Source organism: Amblyomma mixtum, chromosome 1, assembly GCF_055824585.1.
Source record: "Amblyomma mixtum isolate Tamu chromosome 1, ASM5582458v1, whole genome shotgun sequence".
Lineage (NCBI taxonomy): Eukaryota > Metazoa > Arthropoda > Arachnida > Ixodida > Ixodidae > Amblyomma > Amblyomma mixtum.
The window spans coordinates 94232901-94256989 of record NC_143012.1 but is presented as its reverse complement, the minus strand read 5'-3'; the positions used below and the strand labels follow the sequence as shown (position 1 = coordinate 94256989).

The 24089-nt window shown below is 51.9% G+C and overlaps 2 protein-coding genes across 7 annotated transcripts in view; both read left to right on the top strand.

The window, feature by feature from the left end:
* The window catches only part of LOC149367237 (latrophilin Cirl-like), a 412262-nt gene that overhangs the window by 22725 nt on the left and 365448 nt on the right, over positions 1–24089 (top strand). The window lies entirely within an intron of this gene.
* On the top strand, positions 4452–5686 carry LOC149367239 (uncharacterized). The gene has a single exon (XM_089571551.1). It carries the CDS (start codon positions 4463–4465, stop codon positions 5684–5686), a length of 1224 nt encoding a protein of 407 aa, XP_089427677.1. The 5' UTR covers positions 4452–4462.

Genomic DNA, 24089 nt, shown 5'->3' with positions numbered 1-24089 from the left:
TTGCCGCGCCGCGTTCAAGGGTGGCGTTATGCGAGGCCTAGGACATCGATTCGAATCGCCGCGCTGTTTTACTTTGAATTATTCAAAAAGTAGAGAACGTCGCCATTTCTAGCACCGTTGGGCATTAGGAGCGCTACGCACGTAACTCGTTTTCGGCGGACCATCGAAGGAGAAAGTGGACGCATCGCACCATGCACCCACTATAGAGTCAGGTAAAGAGCTTTTTGTCGCCAGGTTCGTGGGCATTTATGCATGCGATGCAGTGGGCGACAGAGAGTCAGGTGGTGAGCGAGTGAGATCAGGAAGTCTGCGGGGTTACGTTGGACGCACCTAGCGGAGGAGGACGTGGTTAACTGGTTAATTGGAGGCATTTAAGGAGGGAATTCGCCGTTCAGTGAGCGTATAGTCAGGCTGTTAATGATGGCGGTAAACGTATAGTTAGGGTGATGATCATGACGATGAGGGATGTGACAACCCTTGCGCGACAAGTTCGCTGTGCCAGTTCTAGCGTGACAAGTTGGCAACCGTTATTCGAAACGGATAACCCGGCACCGAGTAGTGGCTCGCAGGCGGTCTGGCGTATTTTCGTTCGCGGATGGCGCGCGCGACAAGGCCGTTACGATCTGCCATGCGTCTCCCGATAGCGGTGATGTCTATTTCGGCTGCGCAGCTGCGGGACGGGCCCCAATAACTCCCCGCTCGTCTAGCGACGCCCGAGTGCCGCGACTCCGCCCCGTGGGGTCCGTGTTTAGCCTGGTCGCCTTGTTATACTCCCCCCCCTCCCCCTCTCTTTAGGCCTGCACGTGCCGCCGCCAGCCTGCTTATCCTCCGTCTCCCTCTCTCCCGGGGCCTTTCCTCGGCTCCTTGACTCCGCCATCTGCGGGCGGCGGCAACGAGACGCCGAGACGAGAACCAGTGGCGCGCGACTCGGGGCTCACTGTAGTTGCCTGCACCGCTGAGAGGGAAGCAGACGACCCTTCGGAGAGACGCGCTGTAGTTGCGGTGCGGCTACAAATGCGGACGGGGTCGCATAGTGTAGGAAGCGAAGTTGCTCCGCTTTGTCTCGGTGTTTATCGAGCAACCGTGGAAGGAATTTTTCTGTGCGAAAGCCCCAATCACACAGGAGGGCAACAGAGCGGAGCTATGCGGCCGTATCCGTGTGGGTGTGTCTCTCGCTGTAATTTTTTTTCTTTTCCCGTGGTTAATGGGCACTTGATATCAGAGCCGCACCGGGTTGCCCGTCTGCTGAGCAATCTGCTCATGCCTCGGTGGCACGATACGGAGGGCGCTCGGTTTCGGTTCGGAGTCGAAACTCAAAAACGACGGACGGGCACAGCGACATCTTTCAGATTCGTGCCCTCGGCTTCTGGCGGCGAGAAACTAGTTCATTGACGCTGGCACGAAAGCTGTCGCGCGAGCTGTGTATTTTCCCGGATTGCTGAATCGTCGTAGTCTCGCTAGGTATCCAGGAAGCGGCGCGTATAGGAGCACTGGCTTCTCAATTCGGTCCGTCCGTACACTCCTCGGGATTCATCGGCGATGCGCAGTAGTATGGTACACGAAGGTCTCACGTGGTGCTGAAGACAACGTGAAGCATCGACTGTTCAGGCAGCGCTTGCGGAGACAGTAAGTGCTGTAGAATGGTGTCCAAATAGTATCACTCCATTCGCGAAGGATGCGAATTACCTTGTTTTTACCGATAAATCGATTCGGCATGCGACATACAGGGCGTACAGACTGAGAGTAATATATCGATAATCAGCGCTGAATCGTTTTAACTGCGACTAGGAACGTCAGGTCCTAACCTACCAGGAAGCCAGCTATGACGCGATGCGAAGGAAGCCACGTTACACTTGCCAGGGCAGGTCTTCCATCATCGACTCCCTCTGAGCGCATATTCGGTGGATGAGGTCGCTGACGGTTACGAACCCTATGCTCCTGATTTGCTAAGTTCTCTCAGCGCGTAAATGCAAGTGACTTCGACCAAGAAGCACTCTACTGACGGAGCAAAGATAACTCAAAACAGTGCGAGCAAGTGTATGTTTACACTTCTCGAAACTGTGTTTGCCGCCGAGTAAACAAGACTTCAACGCCGAGACCGCTTCGCATAACTGACGTGGAGGTTACGCGTTCCAGACCACCGTGCTGCCTCTTCGTGCAAAGCGAGCGGACGGTTATCAGTCAAAGCCCGTCAGAATCGTGTCATGGTTCTGCTATACACGATGAATAATAATAATAATATAAAAAAAAAATCTCGATGGAGACGGCGGTAGTGCTCGACTGTGCGGCGCTCCTTTTCCCGCGCTTTTCGCCGCCGAGCAGACGATATTGAAACGAAGCAGACGACGCGAGAAACTCCGTGCACCAAAGGCTCATGGAAGGCGCTCGTCTTTGCCGGGGTTGCGAGTATACGTCTGGTACCGTAACGGAGCAGCCGTGCCGCAGATTTTTGCCTCGCGATGGTGCAGCACCCAGACCGCGGGCCGTATGTGTATACATCCCGAACGCTGGGCGGTATCTGTTTATGCACTTTGACAGCGAGGGGCGCGGGGTCCTGCTTGCCGCGTTCTCGATTGGGGCGCCTATAGTTTTTGTTTCGCTTCTGCGAGGGAATCTCCATTCCACTCCCCCCGTCGTTTCCTGCGTGGCTGACATCTGCTGCGCGCAGCGGTCCCCGTTTGCAGGCTCCGTTTTCTGCCTGACCCCCTCCCGCGCGCTCTCGTGTTTGGCCCGCTGCAAAGGAGGTCGTCCCGGTTTTTTTGACTTTCCGCCGGCTTGTTTTGACTCGCGAGCGGAAATAACTCGCTTAGCTTTCCTTTCCGCTCTCGGCATGTTCCTTTTCTCGTCTGCCGGGGAAGACGGCGCTGGTGAACCGCGGCCCGACCTTGGCCTTGCAAATCGAAAACGCCATATGGTCCCCCGAAAAACGGCGCAGCTAACGAACTTCGCTGACTGAGCCCTCGCGGCAGCAGATGGCGACGCCTGCGGTCGACTTCGTCGCTGCCAGCCACTGTTTTGGTTTCTTTCGAGCATGCTGTTGTTACTTAAACAGCATGTAATGTCCGTGCCGCACGGGCAAATTTTTATGCGAAGCGTACTACTTTAGCTACCACTTCAGCCCTTCACCGTGGTTATGCGCCTCCAAATCACGTGGTACATGACGTCACACCACGTGACACGATGACGTCACGACAGTGGAGAAACGGGGGCCCACCTCGCGCCGTCGCTGTGGTTGTGTGCCTCCAAATCACGTTATACATGACGTCACACCACGTGACACGATGACGTCACGACAGTGGAGAAACGGGGGCCCACCTCGCGCCGTCGCTGTACAGAGGCTCTGTAGTCGCTGTGGTTGTGCGCCTCCAAATCACGTGACACGATCATGCCACACCACGTGACACGATGACGTTACGGCAGTGGAGAAACGGGGGCCCACCTCGCGCCGTCGCTGTGGTTGTGCGCCTCCAAATCACGTGATACATGACGTCACACCACGTAGCACGATGACGTCACGACAGTGGAGAAACCGGGCCCACCTCGCGCCCTCGCTGTGGTTGTGCAACACCCTCTAAAAACTCTTAAGGCCTCTCCAGGCCCTCCTTTCCACACGTGCTACGTCACGCCAAGTGTCCGGCTGCTCGCCGAGCGCGGCTCCGCCGCTCCGCTCGGTTGTCTCCCTCGATGTGCTCACGCTTGCCCGGGCAAGCACAGACACGAACGCGGTCTTGCAGTGAGCGTCTAGCTGCTGCCAGAGTCTTTCAGTCTGGCGTTGATTTCATTTGTTTTCGGTCCTCGCACGACTGTATCGGTTCCGTGTGGCCGTTCCTTGTGTGGCGTGCGTACCAGTGCTAGCTCTCGCCTGGAGTTAATCGCTGAATGCCTGCCGTGTTGTGAGTACAACTTCGTGAAACATGGGCCGGTGCTGTGTTCCCGGGTGCCGCGGAAACTACCAGAATGGCCCAAAAGTACGTGTTTATTGCTTTCCAAGAGACGAAGCACGAAGAAAAGCTTGGTTGCGAGCCATTCCACGGAAGGATTTCACACCTACAGTGCATTCGAGGGTAAGACTCTGAAATATTGCTTAGTAGGCGCTGGTAATTATCTTAGTTGTGAGCTTTCGCGATTGTTAAAGACTGTGACTCCGGGAAAGGCATGCTGGCTTTATAGGCAATGATAGCACTTTAACTTATGTATTAATTGTCGAGGAAGCATTTATTTCTGTGGATGTCCATAAGGCTTGCGATGCATTTGGTCAGGGATGTGAATATTTTCGCTGCCGTAGCTTAGACGAACGTCATTCTCATGTTTTAGCTCGTATAACTTGATGTTTGTCCTGCTTGGTATAAGTTTTCCTGTATTGGCCTCCGCGCTGCGATTTTTTCTTGTTTGTGTGGCAAATGTGTAAAAGCTGTGCACTGAAATGGACTTGAGTGGAGCAATGCCTGAAGGGCCTCCTCGTATGAAAGCTGCTTCTTTCGCAGGTGTGCGGCAGCTTTATTCTTCAGAGAAGACGTCGCTTGTGAAGGCTGCTTACAGACTGAACGCAAAAGCCGTGAATCCAACCTCAATGGAGCGGCAAAATGTAAAGCTCGTTCTCGACGTCATTAACCAATTCGTGTCAAATGCCCTCAGAACACATGGTTCCGCGTTCAACATTCCTCAAGCTGAGTCGACCGCTCTCTTCATTGACATCATACTCAGATGGTGGCAAATAGTCAATGTTAAGACCCCTTGCAAAGGCCAGAGGCTAAGGGACAGCATGCAAGACCCTGTAAGATCTGTTGATGACACACAGTTGGCTTTCCTGAGTGGCATTGTCGACTGGTTGGACGCTTGGGCGAGAATCAACATCACCAGTGGCTCATTGACGAAAGAGACACACAGTGCTTTGCGATTGACATGCTATTCCCTGGTAGAACTCTCGCGATACTGCTTAGAAGAGCTTCACTTCAAGTACGTGCTGCTGGGCAAATTTCAGACGGATCCGCTAGAAGACCGGTTCGGCCGCTACCGCCAGCTGGCAGGAGCACAGTACCACATTTCCGTGCGTCAGCTCTACGAATGTGAAAAGAAGCTTCGTCTTCAAAAACTTCTGACATTTCCATGCGAGGAAACAGAATCTGAAGACGTAAATGAGGATCCTGTGGCGTGGAACTTTTCTGTGGCTGTCAGCGACGACGATATTACACGCGCCCACTGTGACATGGATGCTATTGTTTATATTGCAGGATATGCTGCTCATGCTGCTTTAAAGAAGCTTTCATGTTCTGCTTGCTTCAGCACATTGGTGATTGAAAATCGAGAGATCGAAGCGGAAAACACTGCCATGATCGCTAACCTGTCAAGAGGAGGGCTGAAGTTTCCCCAGCCATGCACAGTTCACATGGTACTGATGACAAAACTAGTTGCAGAGAAGTTGTCTTTGGGAGCAAACGCGGAAGATTTTCTCTCCTGTAGGAATCAACGCGGTGTCGTGATTTCACACACGATTTCCCTCCTGGAAGAACATGACATTGAGACATGTGAAAATGGCCACACTGTACAAACTCTCGTGCGCTTGGTGGTTCGCGTTGCAACCAACGTTGTTTTAAACAACTTTTGCAAACTGAGAAATGACGCCATACAAGACAATGCGCAGCAGAAGGCTGCCGCCCGGAAAGCAGCAACGCTTAAGAAGAAGTAAGTTTTATTCCCAAAGCAATAAAAATGCTTTGCGAACACTTCATTGCTGCTGTCTCGTTGTTTGTTATTGTAGGCGTGAGACTAGCTGTACAAATACTCTTCAACAGGGCAACTTTATTGTGAGCGTCATTATACCTGTATGTGAAAGTTTTAAGCAAAACATAATAAATAATAAAACTATCACAATGCGCAGTAGACGGTTTTTTTTAACGTTCACGAACTGATCAAATGATATTCTAAGGCGCGCACAAACTCGCGCATTTCTTTCCTGCAGCAACGAAAAAAATAACAATGAAGGAATCACTTATAAAACAGCTAGGAACTTCTTAGCAGTTACGTGCGGCAGTACCCAAATAGTGCAGGTGGGCGCGGCGCGCGGCCCCGCTGAAATCGCGGAGCGCAGCGCCGGCACGGTCCCTTGGCGTGACGTCACGCGGCTCGTGGAGAGGCCTTAGTATATTGAGAGGGTGTTGGGTTGTGCGCCTCCAAATCACGTGATACATGACGTCACACCACGTGACTTGATGACGTCACGACAGTGCAGAAACGGGGGCCCACCTCGCGCCGTCGCTGTGGTTGTGCGCCTCCAAATTACGCGACACGATGATGCTTCTCATTCTCCAGGCTTAACCAAGTTAAGCCTCAGCCATTTTTTTTATCATCATCATCATTTTATTTTGTGAAACCAATACATCAAAACTTGATTGGACGCTTAGCAAGCTCGTCTAGTGAAATGTCCAAATGCAAGATATTCAGAAAAGAAATGGCAGACAATCAAACAAAAAGACGTGAGATACTAATTTTGAGCTTATTAGAACTGCTTATAATGTTGTCAAACTTTTGACTGGCTTGCAGGCGTTATCTCATCACGACGTGCGTGTAATGACACTAAATCTGGGCGCATAGCACGGACTCCGAAAATAATGGTACGAACAGATTTCAGGCACCTTATCAGAATTTCTGTGCGATGTCAGTGCACGTTAAAGATCCCCAGGTGGTCGAAATTTCCGGAGCCCTCCACTACGGCGTCTCTCATAGCCTTAGTTGCTGTGGGACGTTAAACCCCATAAACCAACCAACCTTATCAGAATTTACTGGCATTTAAGGCATTTATTCAGAGTTCTCTTTGTAACTGCTGTGAAAAATAAATGAAGTCAGTTAAATTCACTTGAATTAGTTTATTTTTCGCAGCAGTTCCCAGGACAACAGTTCAGTTGAATTTCTGGTCCCTTACAAAAATGACTCTTGAGCTTCAGTTGACGCCTTGTTGAGCTCCTGTTGAATCAACTGGAAACCAACATGAACTCAATGTATGTTGAGCCTACTCAACACCTGCTACACGGAATTTTTGTTGAGCGTAGTCAAGAGATTTACTATTGAGCAATTTCTGTTGAATTTAAGTTGAATCATCTTAAGGCAGCCGTTTCTAAGCCTAACTAAATGAAATCATTTCGACATGCATCGTGTAAACAGAACCTGATCACATTACACATATTAAGAACACATGCAGCACCCGTTAAAACTCTCATAAACCACTCAAAGTCATTTTCTTGCATAGAAAAAAGTGCTAGTAGTGCAATATGCTCATTCAGGCATACCTACTTTGAAGGATTCGTATGTGCTCTCATAAAAAAGGGCGCTCAAATAGTGCTTTATTTATGTTGTTTATGAATGAATCAAGATCGTCAAATAATAGACCGTTGCATATGAACTTGATTACTTCTACTGCACCTAAAAGAAATAAATATTAAAAGTAATAACTGACATAACTTTGCTGATCGGCCAGCCACAACCTGCGCATGTCCGGACACCCCTGAGTAGGACTATATAAGGGCGAAGCCGAGGTTGCACTTAAGATCGTACGATGAACTCTTAGTCAGTTCATTCTATAGACCCGTGTGCAGTACTGCCCCATGCTCTTTATCTGATGGATGTGTAGCTAGAGTGTATGTATGTATATATATTTACATACATACGTGTTTGTGCGTATGTGTGGAGCACTACGTCACAGGGGATGACGGCTTCACATTAACGAGAAATTGCAGCAATAAGTCTGAATATACCGCCGAAAATTGCATTGGTATTCGGTGCATCTGCTGCAATACGAATGTATTCCCAGGATTTTTTTTGCTTTTTTACCCCAGCCACGATTCAGAATGGCGTGTTGATTCACTCCCGTAATTCCAACATGAATTCAACATGAACGCATAGCAGAAATTTCATTGAGAATGCTCAACTTTAGCAAAGTGGCCACTTTTCCAATGAGTTTCAACTCGGCCTCAATAATTCACCAACACTAGCCCATCCTGGTCGCAACAAAAATTCAACATGGCGTGTTGAGTCTGCTCATGAGAACTTCAACACTGTCTCAAGAAGCATTTTTATAAGGGGTGCGCGTGTGGCACTGGTATAACACCAGAATGTGAAGCCAAATAATGGACAAAGTGCTGTTTGAAAGACGAGACACACTCGTTCTCTGTCTGCCCACGCTAGGCCTTGTCCGATATATGATGCGGCGTTGTGTGTAGCCTGAAAGAAAAAAAAAATGGAAGAAAAAAAAAAGAGCATTAAATGGCCATAGACACCTATTTACTGTTGTGTGTTTTCGTCTTTCTAGTAATGAGTTAGACATTATAATGCATGCATCACCGCATCATATTCGCCTGCGGCCGCTAGATAATTTATAATTGAAATATTTCTTGGCGCTGTTTCGTTTTCAACCGAACGATTTCTGTGACATGCATTCTGTGTTTAGGGCACATGGGGCATACAAGAAAGCTGCAGTATATTCGCTAATACGTAGTTTTAACTCACTGCAACAATTAAGCCTGCCTGCAAAAGACGACGCATCAACACTTATATTGCCGTTTTTTTTTTTATGCCCCACGTAATCTCAACACCAACTACACGTAACAGCCATCGTTTGGTTGATGTAACCGAAGCACCGTCAGGAAGAAATTCAATTATAAATTATTTAGCAGTCGTATACGAATACCACGGGGTGGTTGAAACAAGTATACCAACATCTAACGCATAATTTGAAAGAAGAAAACGTGCAAGCGAAAATTTCATGTCTAGCAGCCACGGCCCGAACTGGCGTAGTACTCTCGGAGCTTGGCAACAGTCTTTGCTCGCGCTCATCTTGCTTCCCGCTTGGAGAGAACTTGCACCCAGCAAAAACTGCATGGCTCTGGAAACGGGCCTGTATCGGCTGTGTTGCTCGAGCAACGCAGTCGCAGAGGATTTTTTGTGTCCGCTTTGACTGGCGGCGGGCGTGCACTTGGGATGTGAATAAGTAACGAGGCAGGACGAACGGAAACGCGTGCTGCCACGATATGCGCGGAGGGGAGATCCGACTCCGGCCGGCATTCTTGCTGCCGCGTGCGTGTCCGAGTCTCTGGCGAGAGGAGCCCGCGAAGGAAGCGGACGTACTTCATCACCCCAAGTGGCTTCGCACTCGCCGCGTCTCCTTCGATCGACGCGTCCGACCCCGGCGGCTGCGTATTCTCCGGCCGCGGCGATCTGTTCGGGCGCGTGCAAGTTTCTGCGCGCAGACGGGTGACTGGATGCACGACCGACTGGAGGAGCCGTGTGACGTAATCAGATTGCGCGCTGCTGATCGCCTGTCGATGGAACGACGCGATCCGAAGCGCGGCGTCTTTCACTTCCCGCAGGATCATTCTTCTGATCCTCGTATATAGGGGAATCTGAGGTCATGCGGTTGTGGGAACGATCTCTGTGCGGTTGTTTGTTGTAAGTGGTTTTATTAAACATGATAACTGGAAGGAAAAAGATTGTTGCTAACCCCGCGCTTACAAAAAAAGTTTTATACAGTCTATAGACTGTCCATAGCCTTCTGTCTATAAATTCTATACACTCTCTGTAGACAAATAGTAGAGAACAGTCTATAGGCAATACAAATGCCATAGACAGTCTACAGACCATCTACAGATTTATGGACTTACGCTTTTAGTAGACTTTTATCTATAGTCTGTCTATAGACTATGAATAGACAAAAAGCAATATCTATAGGAAGTCAATAGATGCAATAAGAAGTCTATAGACTGTGTATAGACCATCTTTATAAGGGCGGCATCTGCCATCGCTGCTGGAAGCACCTGATCTGGGGCAGCGGAAATGAAATATAGCAGGCAGTGTGTAGAAGGGAAAGGAAAGAGGTGAGGGGATAGTTAGACAGGACAGGGGGAGGAGTACACTGACAATAAATCTATTTACATATTAATATTATAACATATATGCAAGTCGCGTTGTTTCGTTTATTGGTTTTTTGGGTTTTAACGTCCCGAAGCGACTGAGGCAATGAGGGACGCCGTAGTGAAGGGCTGCGGAAATTTCGACCACCTGGCGTTCTCTAACGTGCACTGACATCGCACAGCACACGGGCCTCTAGAATTTCGCCTCCATCGAAATTCGACCGCCGCGGCCGGGATCGAACCCGCGTCTTTCGGGTCAGCAGCCGAGCGCGGTTGTGGCGCGCCGAGTGTTTTGTATAAGGTTCTGTCTGCACTTTCAGCAGCACGAACCAACGTTCGCCCTGGACCTGGCGCTCTGGCCCTGGACCAACGCCCGGTACGCTGATAAGGTTAGGTAGAAGCTGCCTTTTCTTTCTGTGGCCACACCCGTCCACATTTTGTCTGAGCCTGGACCACCTGAGATTCGTGCTTGTTTCGCTTTCCTCCTTTTTGTTGGTTTTTTCGTGTGGGGCATCGTTTCAAGCGCGGCTGCGTTTTGGTGTTTTGCGCCGGAAAGATGTGGGATCACCTGATTTCGATTGCATTGACCGCGGCGTGCTTCCGATGGAAGCAATGACGGTACGCCGACCACCACGTTTAAAAGGAGGCATCTGGGTCTCCGCTGCGGAATGCTTTCAAATACGACGCCTCAGCTCTTCAAAGTTTTATCCCCACCTTCTCTGGCGGGCTTCCTTTCAACGTGATCTTTCCTCCCGACCAGACGAGACTTCTTTCCGACCATCAACTGCTCCGAGGCCGCTGCAAAATATTCCTCGCCGCCTGCTTCCTAGTTTTCGGGCCCGTGCTGGGTTAGAAGAAAGTGCGATAAGTAAAAGGCGTCCGCAGTTCCCATCAGGCCACGCGGGTGCGCTGCCGAGAAACCGAGCTGCAGGAGAGGCTTGGCCTGGCTTGGGACCCGCAAGGAGAAGAAGGGCAGACGACTCTCGTCTGGCCGCAAGAGCCCCCATCTCCGGCGCCCTGATCGAGCCATCAAATTTTTATGGGCGTCCTTCGGAGCAACCCGAGCGTGGCCCGAGTCCCCGTCCCTTTCGGCCCCGAGGAAGAAGACGCCTTCCGCCTCGGTGTTATGCGAGGCTGTCCGCGTTGTGCTGCTCTGAGAAGGCCTAGACTTCCCCCCGTGTCCGTCTGCTGCGTTCCTGGCCGTAAACTTCACTGGCTGTTCCTGATTTTTCGGCTCTCCTTCGACTTAATATGCGATGCTTTTTTTTCCTCCTGGTGGCGGTTGTGTTTTGAAGCGTGCCGCTGTCTGCATTCGCTTTTCGTTGTCGTCTGCTCTCGACCAGTTGCGCCTGTTGTTTCTGACGTACAGTTTTTGTCAAAAGTAACCAGGCTGCGGAATTTTGCTTCTCAGTCGTATATTTAAACTATTATGCCAGCCCTCAAGTTCTAAATCTCTGTATGGTAAGGAGAACCCCTGTCCTCACTTTCGAAGAACTTTTCGACCTTAGGAAAAGCCGTAAAGGCTCTACTATACAAATGAGAAGCAAACCATGCAGCCTGGTTACTTTTGACAAAAACTGTACGTCTGCTCACGGAAGGAGCGAGAACGACACGAAGATGATGGAGGTGAGACAGGAGTGAAGAGCGGCGTTGTCGTCTGCTCGCGCTTTAACGTTCTCTGCGGTGTTAGGCCATTGTTCTCCGCGTCACCTGCTGCTCCGAATGACAGCACTTGGCACGCTTCGGGTGTCGCAAAATGACGAATGGTGGCGTTGCACGGCGAGCATCCGTGCTCGTGACCGCGATTCCGTGTCTGTGCACTACAACTATTCATCTCCACCATTCCCTTGTTTTTCAGCGAAAGCTGTACTTCTTCCGTACAAAGCTCAAGGTCATGTGGCTATGAAATTTGACCTTCAAACCAGGGGGAGCGGAGGCTTGGCTCGGACGTCATGCCAGAGCTGCGCACGTTGAGCCGACGGCTCTCGCTCGCCTCGTGACTACCGAATCGCGTGACTCTCTGCGCCTCACCGTAGCTGCTAGCTGCGTACGCGGAGACGTGTGCTCACCTTAGTGTGTTTACCTTAACAGAGCTTTCGCTTGTCTTACTGGTTTCAGCCGGGTAGAACCACACAAATTTCTTTTTTTTTTGTATTTCATTGCTGGTGCTTGTCGTTTCCGTTTTGTGTTATATTGCTTGCTGCGCCCCTGCTACGACTTGGCTTGTCTTTGAATCCACTCCGTATCCTGCCCTTCCATTACACGCTCTGCCCAACCACAGCCACGGCACCATATTCCAAATGCATCGTTGTATTACCGTGTCCCTTGGTCTAGCACTTCCTTAATTTTCTCGTGCGGCCTCTGTAACGTATACTGAATAGCGAGCTAGTGACGCTTATTGGGCTAAAACTGAGTTGCAGAAAATGATTTTGGCGCATTTGTATCAGGTTAAGGCGCTCGGCTACTGAGCCGGAGTACTCGGGTTCGAAGCCGACCGCGGCAGCCGCGCGTTTCGATGGAGACGAAACGCAAATGGCGCCCATGTGCTCTGCGATGTCAGTGCACGTTAAAGATCCCCAGGGGACCGAAATTATTCCGGAGACCTCCACTACGGCACCTCTTTCTTCCTTTCTTCTTTCACTCCCTACCTTTATTCATTTCCTTACGGCGCGGTTCAGGTGTCCGCCGAGATATGTGAGACAGATACTGCGTCACTTCGTTTCCTGAAAACCAATATACCAATTTTTATTTGTGCGGGCGTTCTTCGGTTGGAACCGAAAAGCCAAACCCCTAGTTGTAATGCATATCTCCGCACCTGCTTGATCTCGTGAGGATTAAAATAAATATATCTATAACAGCAATAACCGCCCGCATTATCTCTATCTTGCGAGATAACGCATATTAACGCCATATATACAGTGCACGTCGCGAAGGTCCTCCGCTCAAGCTCGGACGCGGCGTCAGCTGGCGTGGCGGGCTCGAATCATTTCCTCGTATCGCTTCTCCCTATCGTCCGGTGCCGTTTACGACTCCCGCCGATCAGCCCTGCAGCATTGTATCGTCCGCTGTGCATCGTTGTCGGCCTCCCAACAGGCACGCGACAAAGGGCGAAAATGAGATATGCAGGCTGAGGGGGAGAGAGGGGGGGGGGGGGGAGGGGGGCAAGACAAAGCCTGGAAGTGGCCAGGGCCGATTGCCGGGCGTGGCGTTTATACAGCCCCCCGAGGCACCGGCTAGCTCCCGCCACCGAAAACTCGCCGCTGCGAGCGAGGAATGCGCGCGCCTCTCTCTTCCTCCTCGCCCCCTCGTTTCACTCTCGCCCGCGCTCTCCTGTTCGGGCTTTGTTTCGGTACTGCAGTGTCCGTTGCGCTGCATGGAGCTGTACCGTGTTTTCCGGTCCGTAGGCGGCTGCCTTGTTCAAGTTAAAGCCCCTAAATAAACTAAAAGTAGCGACATCTCCTCCCTCCTCCTCCTATGCCGGCGCTCCTTCTCTCGGCTTCTCCCGGGCGCCGACGGTGGCGGCACCTAGGCCGGGAGCAGCTAGCAGACGCTCCCAACCGTCGCCTTTTGGCGCCCGGCAGACCGCGCGCCCAAATGAACTTTGTGTTGCGTTTTCTGCCTTGGCTTCGGTCAAAATGACATCATGAAATGAGAGATTGAAAAATCAGTTACTGTAATAACTGCCCAGACCAACGTTGCACTGCTTTATAGAAACTTTTTGTTCTTCGATCGCGTTGACTGCGGAGCACACGTTGGAAGTGGCGCGCGCGAGAGGGTTCGTGGCACTGGAGTGACTACCATCGCTCGACGAGTGGCTTTCTCATCGCTCGCGCTTTGGCGCGCAGCGGACCGCGCGCCCGCATTATTTTTGTTGAATTTTCAGCCTCAGATTCGGCCGCACTGAGATTGTGGCGTGGGAGATACAAGGCACGAAAAAAAATATAGAGCGTGACCTTTCATAACTGAAAAAAGAATACACAAGTGTTAACACGTCACCACTCCGCATTAAAGGCCATGAGGAGCTTTTCCAATGTCGAACTTTGGAAATGGTCTGGATCATTGCGCGCGCCCCTGCGTTAGTGATTCATTTGAGACCACCTATCCACGTTACATAGCTCCACGCAGCGTGATTTACGCAGGAATTCGCGGCAGCGACGACGGCCTAAACCCAAAATGTCTGAAACTATGTTTTACAGAGGTCCTTTCTTGCATTCTCAAGTATTATCCATGCAGATATCGAGTATTCAAGCGACAGGTGCGTTAATGTGCCTAGGCACAGTAACGCCCGATTTCGGTTTAGGACCCTGCTTGAAAAATACGTTCAGCACTGCGTGCAACATGAAAGCTAGACCTTAATCGCAAGCAGCATGAGTAGCAGGAGCTTCAACAGCAAGTATAACACCTTTGGTGTCGAGTTCGTGAGCGAAGGAGTGCAACTGTAACAAAACAAATACGTCTAGCGATGCGTTCAACATGAAAGCTAAACCTGCACCGCGAGCAGCATGAGTAGCGTAGGCTTAAACAGCGAGTACCGCCACTTTAGTATCGAGTTCGTGAGCCCAGGAGTCCAGCTGCAGCAACACAAATACGGCAAGCAATGCGCGCAACATCAAGCCTAGACCTGCATAGCGAGCAACGTAAACGGCGGGGCTCAAACAACATGCGAACGAGCCTGCGAACGAGCCCAACTGTAATCAAGCCAACACGCCGCGCAATGCGAGCAACATTAAACCTGCACTTCAGCACGGCTTTCGTACCCGCTAGCGAACGAGCCTGTTTAAAATCATGCCAAACGGCATTTTGTGCGAAGAAAGACTGCAGCCGCTGGCGCTTTACACCAAATAATCTGAAAAAAAAAAAACACGACTGACAACTGAAAAACGACCCCAGAGAACGAAGCGCGACTCCCAGCCCCGGCAATGGCGCCAGCGTCTGCTGCGGAGCCAAAAAGCGCGCGCTAACACGTGACTACGGCGCCTCGGCCAATGGGAGGCTCGATTCTCCTGCGGCGCGCCAGGAGAGGAGGAGTGTCGGAAAGTTCAAAGCTTTTCGCTACTTTTGTTTCATTGAGGGGCTTTAGTTCAAGTCACTGGACTGTGTGCACACTGCGCTTTTGTGGGAGAGTTGGTGCGCAACGCTTGTTTTATATATATATATATATATATATATATATATATATATATATATATATATATATATATATATATATATATATATAGTTGGATCTCGTTATAACGAAGTTGAACGGCTGCGGTGATTACTTCGTAACAGCCGTAGCTCGTTATACCTCGTGTTCACCAATCTTCCAAGGGGTATCGTCATTCATTCATATATATATATATATATATCCGTCCTCCGGTCGAAACGTCGAGTCAAATAGAAGTGCTTCTGTTAACGAAGCTACACCCCGCTATATACTTTTCTTAAGCAGTCGAGCACGTCGTGGTCTTGCAGCACACACACGCACACACAGCTAAGCATACGCTTCGTTAACGGAAGATCGGTCCTCCGATCGAAACGTTAGTCAAATAAAAATGTTTCCTTTAAAGAAGCGTATACTTCGCTATATACTCTTTTAAGCAGTCGTGTTTCATGCTCTCGCAGCATATATGTATGGTCTTGTCAGATAGCATGCTATACACCGGAAAATACGACATCCGCTGGGCGGCCGGGGTGTCAGCTCTCAGTTGCACGGGATTGCATCGCTATTAAAAGTGACCTTTTTATTGCCGAGAATGCGCTCGACGCCTCGATACCCCCTGAATTCGGCGTAAGCGGGGAGGGAGTTGAAGGAGGCGTGAGTAGGGTCCGACGCTCGGGATATTGTGGGGTGCCATCTCCCGAGCGCGTCATTAAGAGCCAATCGTGGCCGTCTCCTCTCCTGTAGCTGCCGGACTCGTGGTCGTTGATCAGGGAGCGCTGGGAACAGTTGCGGAGTAGGGGCGTAACTTGGAGGCTTCGCTGCGCGCCGACCTTCTCGATTCTGCGTGTTCTGCTCCCCGTTCCTAGTAACGGCACAGGCGTTTCAGAGTTGAATCAGAGAGTGAAGAACGCGCAGATTTGCCGCTCGGCATTGTCACATCGCCGTGAAATATGAACAAACTTTATCGCTGATGGTGTCCTGGCTTGGCTCAGGTCCCAACGGTATCGAGCTGAACGCTGTACTGCATGGACTCGACGATCACTTTCCAACTAGGAGGGAGGAGCGTGGCTTATTATTTGTTTTTTTTTAATTGGATTTCTTGTTTACGTTACAAAAATTTAACAGTTCTTCAGCGCGGACGAAGTCTTCCCTTGCACGGGATACTCGTACTTTGCGTACTTTTGTCGAAAATATGCATGTTCGAAGTGCTTCCTTCTTGGCCACAAAAAAATTATCTGGAACACCCAATGCCGTCATGTGTCGCCAAAGTGATAGCAATAGCAGCTCTTTACGCCTTTACCGAAAGTGGTGGCCCCCTCTGGTCTAATGACGTCCCTTTCCTACTGGTCACTTCACTTCCTCCAGCCAAAGGGAATGCTCCCTTCGGTGACGTCACATCCCTCTAGCCAATGGGCGAATTTTATGACCGACGACGCATTTTGGGCCCCATTGGGGCTTGCAATGGTATCGAATTAAAAGCATAACAGGCGGTTCGCTAGACGCCCTAGAGGCCCTAAGCATGGAAGGCCGAGGGCAGGAGTTCGTCATTGAACTTTGGCGATACAAGAGCAGCTCTGTTACCTGGCCAAAAAGCAAACCTCGTGCGCTGCATATCTTCGACAAATGCTGTATACGCTGGAGCTGCCGAGACGAGACCCAGTCGCGCTCTTAAATGTGCCGAATGTGTGAGATGTCTTCCAAAGGACACCCAAACGGTTGGCGTCTGTAAGGGAGCGCTTTCCTCGGGGTTAGATTGACGGTCAAGAATCGGCCGATACACAACCTGCTGCTTTAACTTTCTTAGGGTCAACAGGGGTGGGAGGCAGCAGTCTAGGTTTTATACTGTATAATTCGCCCATGGGACATATTTGGAAAGTTTAGAGAGTGAAAAGTTGAAGTTTATTTTTTTGTCTCCCCCTACCGTTTCTTTCCGGATCGGAAACGGCGCGAGAGTCGTGGGCGCAATCTTGAGAGATCGTAATTGCGGATCTACGGCTTCTCCGCGAGCGAGGCGTGTGCCCAGAGCAGAGGACAGGAAGTGGTCGGCGGAAGCCCTCCCTCCCCGGCTCATCTTCGCCTGGCGTGTATAGGAACGACGCCCGTGCGCATGTTGGGCGTGTCCTCTCCGTTGTTGACCAGCCGGTTAAAGGAGCCGTCGTCCGAGCGGCTAACCCCAGCAGCGAGGCTTTAACAGGCCGCGATATCTCCTCGGCGTACCGCGGCGCCCTTGGGCCGCTCTCGTTGGACTGGGCGGCGGCCCGTTGCGATGAACGATGCGATTCGGGCCGACGCCGCGGACGCCGGTGGCCGGGACGGACGGCCGCACCCCGCAGCAGCAGCTCCTCTATCCGGCCGTGTTACGGAACTACTTACTGCCTACGGGGCGCGCGGTCAGAAATACGACACTCCGACTGATACAACACTGGACGTTCAGATGAAGTCCTAAGCGATGCTTTAAACAAGGCCACGGAGTAGGCAGTGTTGCTGCAGGCCGCCACGGGTAGCCGGCGGCCGAGATGACCCTCACTGCACCGCTAGCAAGTGCTGTAGTGAGTAGGATGGCATGTTTCCGGGCTATAGTTGGTCTGATTCCGTGCTTATTCATTGTCGCTCGTTTCTCGTACAGTATTTGTCATGCGCATAGACTCCCGTCACCACTGTCTTTCTCAAAGGTGAAAGTGAGCGATGTTTCCTGTTTCTTCTTGCGTTTGTGTCCCAGTGTTGAAACTGGCCCACTCAAAATTAAGTTCGTAATTTGAAGGGAAGTAAATTGCGCATTACAGCGATGCGCGCGTGTGTAAGCCTCTCTCGAACCCACACGAAGCAGCGAAAGTCTTCTTTCTGTGCGGTGGACGGAGCAACGCCACAAAACCACGATGCGCCGTCAATTAATTTCTATAGCACTCCAAACAGAAAGGAGTAAAAGGGGAGTAAACGGTCTTCTAGCGCACCCTATATGGGAATAGAAAGGGAGTAAACTCCTGCAGTGCACTCCCATTATAAAGGCGAGTATGCTGGAGGGCAGTTTACTCAATTTTTTACTCCCATATAGGCGTATCCGTGGTAAGATTGTACACGTCTCACCATGAAATATAGGCCAGCATTAGCGGCTGCCTCAAAGCGGCACATGGTGGCGGTAGAGCGCAACTGGGGGCTCGGGATTTCTGGGTGTGGTGCGGGCACCAAGATTTCAGTCGCCATGGTCAGGTCGGGCTTGTCTGTCTGCAGCTGGGAATAGCTGTTAGGTCTCTGGCGCTACAACGGCATTCTAAATTCCGTTCAAGGCGTGACATGTTGCCCCAGTCACAATCGATGACTAATCCGGGTCTCGGACGGCAGGTAGTCGCGGCCAAGTCAGGGACAGAGGGACGTAGTAAACACCGTTGCTTGCGCAATATCCAGAAATAAACAAAAAAAGAAAAAATTACGCGCACTACACTTCTAAGGCAAATTACACTACACCTAGACGACGAGCGATGGCAAATGAGGAAAAGAGTGGGGAATGCAGCGCGAACCGCATCGAAGCAGACGACGGGTGTCCGCGCGTCGTCTGCAAACACAGCGGCAGCCAATGGGCGATATCCGGGAGTGAGGCGGACGGGAGCCGCGGGGCGCGCGCTTCTGCGGCGGTGCTCTTTGAAGCCAGCCGGGGGAAGCGGGCTGACGAGGCGGGCGTAGTACGTACTACGGCAGTCGTCCGCCGAGTACGTGCGTGTTTGGGATCTGCGACGGGGCTGAGGGGCCCCAGACGAAGCCGGGCTCTGCGGCGCGTCATAAGACGGCGGCCGCTCTGGCGCGGACAGCGGCGTCGCCTGCTCGGGCATGACCCAGATGTCTTCCCGTCCCCTCGATCTGGGTCCTCTCTCGGCGTGTCGTGTGCGAGCGCCGTATATATATCTCAGGGATGAAAGGCCACTCGAGCCGGTCTCCTCCTCGCGCTGTCTCTTCCGCTTCGTCGGACTCGACGTGTGGGAGCCGCCGATTCGGACTGGGGAGCTGACGGCCGGCTGGGGAGTAGTCCGGCAGGTTGGTCAGACGCTGCGTGCTAATTAGACGCGCGAACTCCTCTGATGAGTTGCGCGGAAGTTGTTAAGTCACACTGGCTCTTGTGCCCACGTGGGAAGGAAAATGACAAGAGAGCGAAAGGAACCAGCGGCGCATTTCAGGTAGCAGTTCTCTCCTCCAACGTCTCCTAGAGGCTGCTCGTAGTTTTGATTAGTTTCTTTAGCAGCTTTCCTGTTTCTGCTCATTCTGCTTAGTTGCGGTCATCGGTGATGGTACGTTGGAGGAGCGGGTGCGGAGGGAGGGGGGGGGGGGGGGGGGGGGAGGTGCTTTAGCACACTATCGGGTGCCATGCATTGGGGTTCAACTGTCGGATCACTCATCGATGTATCATACTGTAATGTTCGCATAGTACACATCACGGCCGGAGGCAAACGTTTATTGAAAAAAGCCTACAAGAACAGGGCACATATATAGTCGAGTGGGAAAAGGCGTCGAACGTCACATGATCACACACGATAACACTCCCGGGGATCTTGTGGGCACGTGGCAGGAACACGGTACACAGAACCGCCATATCGGCACGTTATCACGTTATCAGAGATACTCAATGTTGTCCATGCGGAATATTGTGTATATGTTTTTCACCCACAACTGAACGGCGACTACTGCAGCTAGGACAGCGACTTGCTGCTGCCCTAATCGTTGCTCACGCCTGTGCTGGTCCGGGTGAAGATTCATGGCTAACAAAAAGCCGTCCAGAGAGCGTGGGAATCGATATCAATCGGCTTGGCAAAATAAAACCAACGTCCTTCGAGCCGTTGCCATGTGGTTGCGACATCATGCACCTGTCCCCTCCGGCTACAGTTTCAACTTACTCGACGCATACGGCGTTACCAAAGCCCGCTTCGAACGAAGCTTCGTGCACGACTCCTGACGGGGTCCTTAAAAGAAAGGTGGGCGCTGGCGGCAAAAGCATGCGCGGGATTGCGTCCGGGGACGAAGCGAAAGAATGAGACGGCGCAAAAGAGTCGATTCGCAGGCGGCGCGTATGCGGCCTGCACGTGTGGATGTGCGAGCGGTGCGGGCACTCGCATTCGAATTCGAGACGCCGTATCGCGCAATCCTGCCGGCCCCGAATGCAAATTTGCGCGCGAACGAGCGCTGAAAAGCAGAACGCGCCGAAACGCGTGGGTGGGCCATAGAATGCGGAATCGAAGGGAAACGCGCCGGGCGCCGTCTCTCCCCTGTCTTGGTTTATGCGCTTTATTTGTTTCCTTTTTTGTTTGTCTTCACTTTCACGGCCTTGGAAGAAGAAATGAGCGCAGTGGAAAGGCGGAAAAAAGAAACAAACTAAGAGAGTTGCGAGGAAAAGCGCGTCGGGTTGCCCGGGTTATGCGAGGCCGTGTAGGGTGCGTTCTTTTTTTTTTCTTTTTTTTTTTACTTCCACCGCGTCCTTCGCCAGCAGAGTCCGCGTACACATGCTCGCGCACGGATCCATATAGAAGAGACCCGCATCCCCGAGGAAGACATCTCAACTTCCTGGCTTCCCTTCTTCGGCCGCTTCCGGCCGCGCGCTCGCGACCTGTTGAGCTGCGCTGACGACGGCCGCCCCGCTCTTTCCTCGTATTCGCTCTCTCTCTCTAACGGTCTCTGATTTCAAGGCCCGCGATTGCATTTGCTGTGTGGTCGCCCTATTTTTTTTTTAGCGCTGCGACTGCTCTGTACGACTGCGCGAGCGTGAATGCATTTTTGCGGGTGACGCCGCGCGGCACTACGGATGCACGTAAGTGCTGCCACCCGAAATTAGTCTAAATGTTACTGACCGATGTGGGATCATTTGCGGCCGCTGCATCGTAACTGAGTTCGGGGGGGCAAACCATGTGGTGTAAATATGAAAGGTCATGATCGCCGTTTCTTATGATCAAGAACGTCGACAAGGTGCGTTGACGAAGGATAGAGCGTGGAAACAGGCAAAGACTGAAGCACAAAGTGGAGAAAAACAAGAGGCTCATCTAGCTTCCGCTCTGTAAACCACGTTCAAGCCTGGTTGAACCCTAGCCATTTTTTATTTTCTTCAGTGGCTCAGTGATTACGGCGCTCGGCTGCTGACCCTAAACACGCCGGTTCGGTCCCAGCCACGGCGGCCGAATTTCGATGGAGGCCAAATTGTAGAGCCTCGTGTACTGTGCGATGTCGGGACACGTTAAAAAAGTGGTCAAAATTTCCGGAAGCCCTTCACTACGGCGTCCCTCATAGCCTGAGTTGCTTCGGGACGTTAAACACCCATAAACCAAACCAAAACCTTTTTCGTACCCTATGAGCTGGATGTTTCGCGGCTCCTTTTTTTCCCCTTTTGTCTCTTTAGAGGCGGCCGGACACTGCAGTCCGTCCTTTTCAAGGGCTGTGGCCCGCCATTGTTCTTTGTGTTTGCCGCTGCATGCTCGAGATGGCGGACAACACTCCCGAGATCGCTTGTTTGCTCTTTTCGTCCCTCCTCCCGCTTTACAAGGAACGCCGCGCGGACCTGCCCCTCCGCTCAGAAATGGAGGTCTTCTCTTGGTGGTCCCGTTGCCTCTTCTTTCTCGTCTGCGTGCACGCTTGGAGCAAGGTTGCTCCGGGGTTCCGCGCCCTGCTCACTTCAAAAGTGGCGCCCTTTCTTTCTGGACCTGTTTGTTCTCCGCTCCCGGAGAAGCGGGGCCGCCCGAGCACGATCCCGATGCGCCCTATCCGAGGGCCCGCTTTTGGCAAGGGCGCTTTCCTTTCTAAGTGCGCTCGCCACCGCCTCTCTCTCTTTGTCGACGCTTAGGGCCACGCGCCTTTTGTTGCTGCCGAGCGTTTGTTCTCGAGCAGCGTCAGTCAGTTTGCCGCGCTTTTTTCTGCACTGGGCGGTTTCATAGATGTGCGAGACAGAAGCACGCGGAGGTCAAGGGCCGTCTTTCTTGCCCTACGAAGTATGGGCCTCGCGTGAGTTGGTATAGTCATTAAACTAATAATGCTGTAGAAGAACTGCAGATTGGGCTAGTTTGTTTGGTTTGGTTGGTTTATTCGGGTTGGTCAAATATTTAGGGGAATCCCCCAAGGTGGAGTAGATTTAGTAGATTGGGTTTTAACGTCCCGAAGCAACTCAGGCTATGAGGGACGCCGTAGTGAAGAGCTCCGGAAATTTCGACCACCTGGGGTTCTTTAACGTGCACTGACATCGCACAGTGCACACGGGCCTCTAGAATTTCGCCTTCATTGAAATTCGGGCGCCGCGGCCGGGATCGCGCCCGCGTCTTTCGGGTCAGCAGCCGAGCGCCGTAACCACTGAGCCAACGCGGAGGGTATTTTGTGTTGGTTCATAATGATGGCGCAACAGCGCAAACACACATACCAGCGCTAGTGTGTGTGTCTTGTCTCCTTCTTGGTATGTGTCTGTTTGCGCTGTTGAACCATCATTAATAATGCTGGTATGAGCAGCCTCGGAAGAATTCCTGAGCCCAGTAGTGAAACATGCGACGACAGCGTCCTGTGCGCGTAAAAACTACTCCAGAAAGTTACTAAGAGGGAGTCTTTAGCTCGGTCAGTACTCGAAGGGGCAAAAAAAAAAAAGAATAAAATTATGAGGGGGTACCCTTGTCGCTGATGTGGATTTCTCGGAAGAATCAGAAGTGACCATGAACAAGGAACAGCAGGCGTGGTCAGAGGAAGGTTCTGCGTTTGGGCCCATTTATTTATTCAATCATCATCGCCTGTCTTTTTCCGAACTCAAATACCCTACACCCTCAGCCGGTTTCAGCCTCACGTTGAGTGCCAGCATGGCCTACGCTAAGGCAGTTCAATAAGTGACCTCCTAGCGAGGTCACCGTGCAGCGAGGTCAGCGGCTTAGCGATGTGTATGTTGCGCATGCGGGTGTGGTTGCTTTGAGGTTGGCTTAGTAGTGAGGCACTGGCGTTATAGAAGAGGTTGCAGTGTGCGAGGTGAAACATGCGAACTTTCACTCTCAGCGTTCCTTTTACCTTCGGGTGGCGTGTCTCGTCAGGGTAGTAACTTCATTGTGACCGAGGGATTTGGAGACCTACGGCGTCGTCATGTGCTATCCTCGGGAAGGTTGCCCGCCGCGGTGACTCAGTGGTTACAGCGCGCGGCTGCTGGAACTAAAGACGCGGGTTGGGTCCTCTGAATGTCTATGGAGGCGAAATTCTAGAGGCCCGTGTACTGTGCGATGTCAGTGCACGTTAAGGATCCCCAGGTGGCGGAAATTTCCGGAGCCCTTCGCTACGACGTCCCTCATAGCCTGAGTCGCTTTGGGATGTTTAACCTCGTCCGAAAGATGTCCATGGGAAGGTAGTTGTCGCTGCGGTGTCCCGCGACACTTGGGGCGAATTTTGAGCGAAATAAAGGCCCTAGCTTACGCCGTCTCTCTTGCGTGGGCCCCGCCGCGTTGCGCCGGCCGTAGTACAGAGAGAGGGGGAGGCGGCGTGCGGACGAGCGTGGACGTGGGTGCAGATGCGAGTCGCCGTTGTTCGCTTCGCAAACGGAGGACAACGCGCCGGCGCGCTAAAAGGGCGGCGATCAACGCCGCGCCGTCACGCCTCGAGGGATCCGGGGCCCCCCTCGCCCTGGCCCGCGCTTCTCCTCTGCCAGGCACTGCCCTCGCGCGGCAACTCCACTTCCGGCGATTTCGTCGCTCGCGCACCCGAGAGCGGCTGCTTCTGGTCTCCCATGCATTGCGGATGCGGCCAGCGGTCCCTCGGAGGTTGTCGCTTTTTTTTGTTCGCTCCTACGGGGCGCTTCCTGCCGGTGCCTTTCCTTCTCTCCTGTTGACTCCTGCTCGCTAAGGGTGTTCAGTGTGAAGAGCGCAGCCTGCCTCGAACCGTAGCCTCTTATGCTCGAACGCTGTGCCTTTTAAACGCCTTTGGAAGCCTGAAATCTTACGTTCAATGAAAACACGTCTGGTCGGGTAGAAGATTCATGAATTCAATGGAAGGAACGCCGACCAAGAGGTTATTGTTTAATATGAAGACGAAGACGTTTCGGCTTCCATCCGGAAGCCTTGATC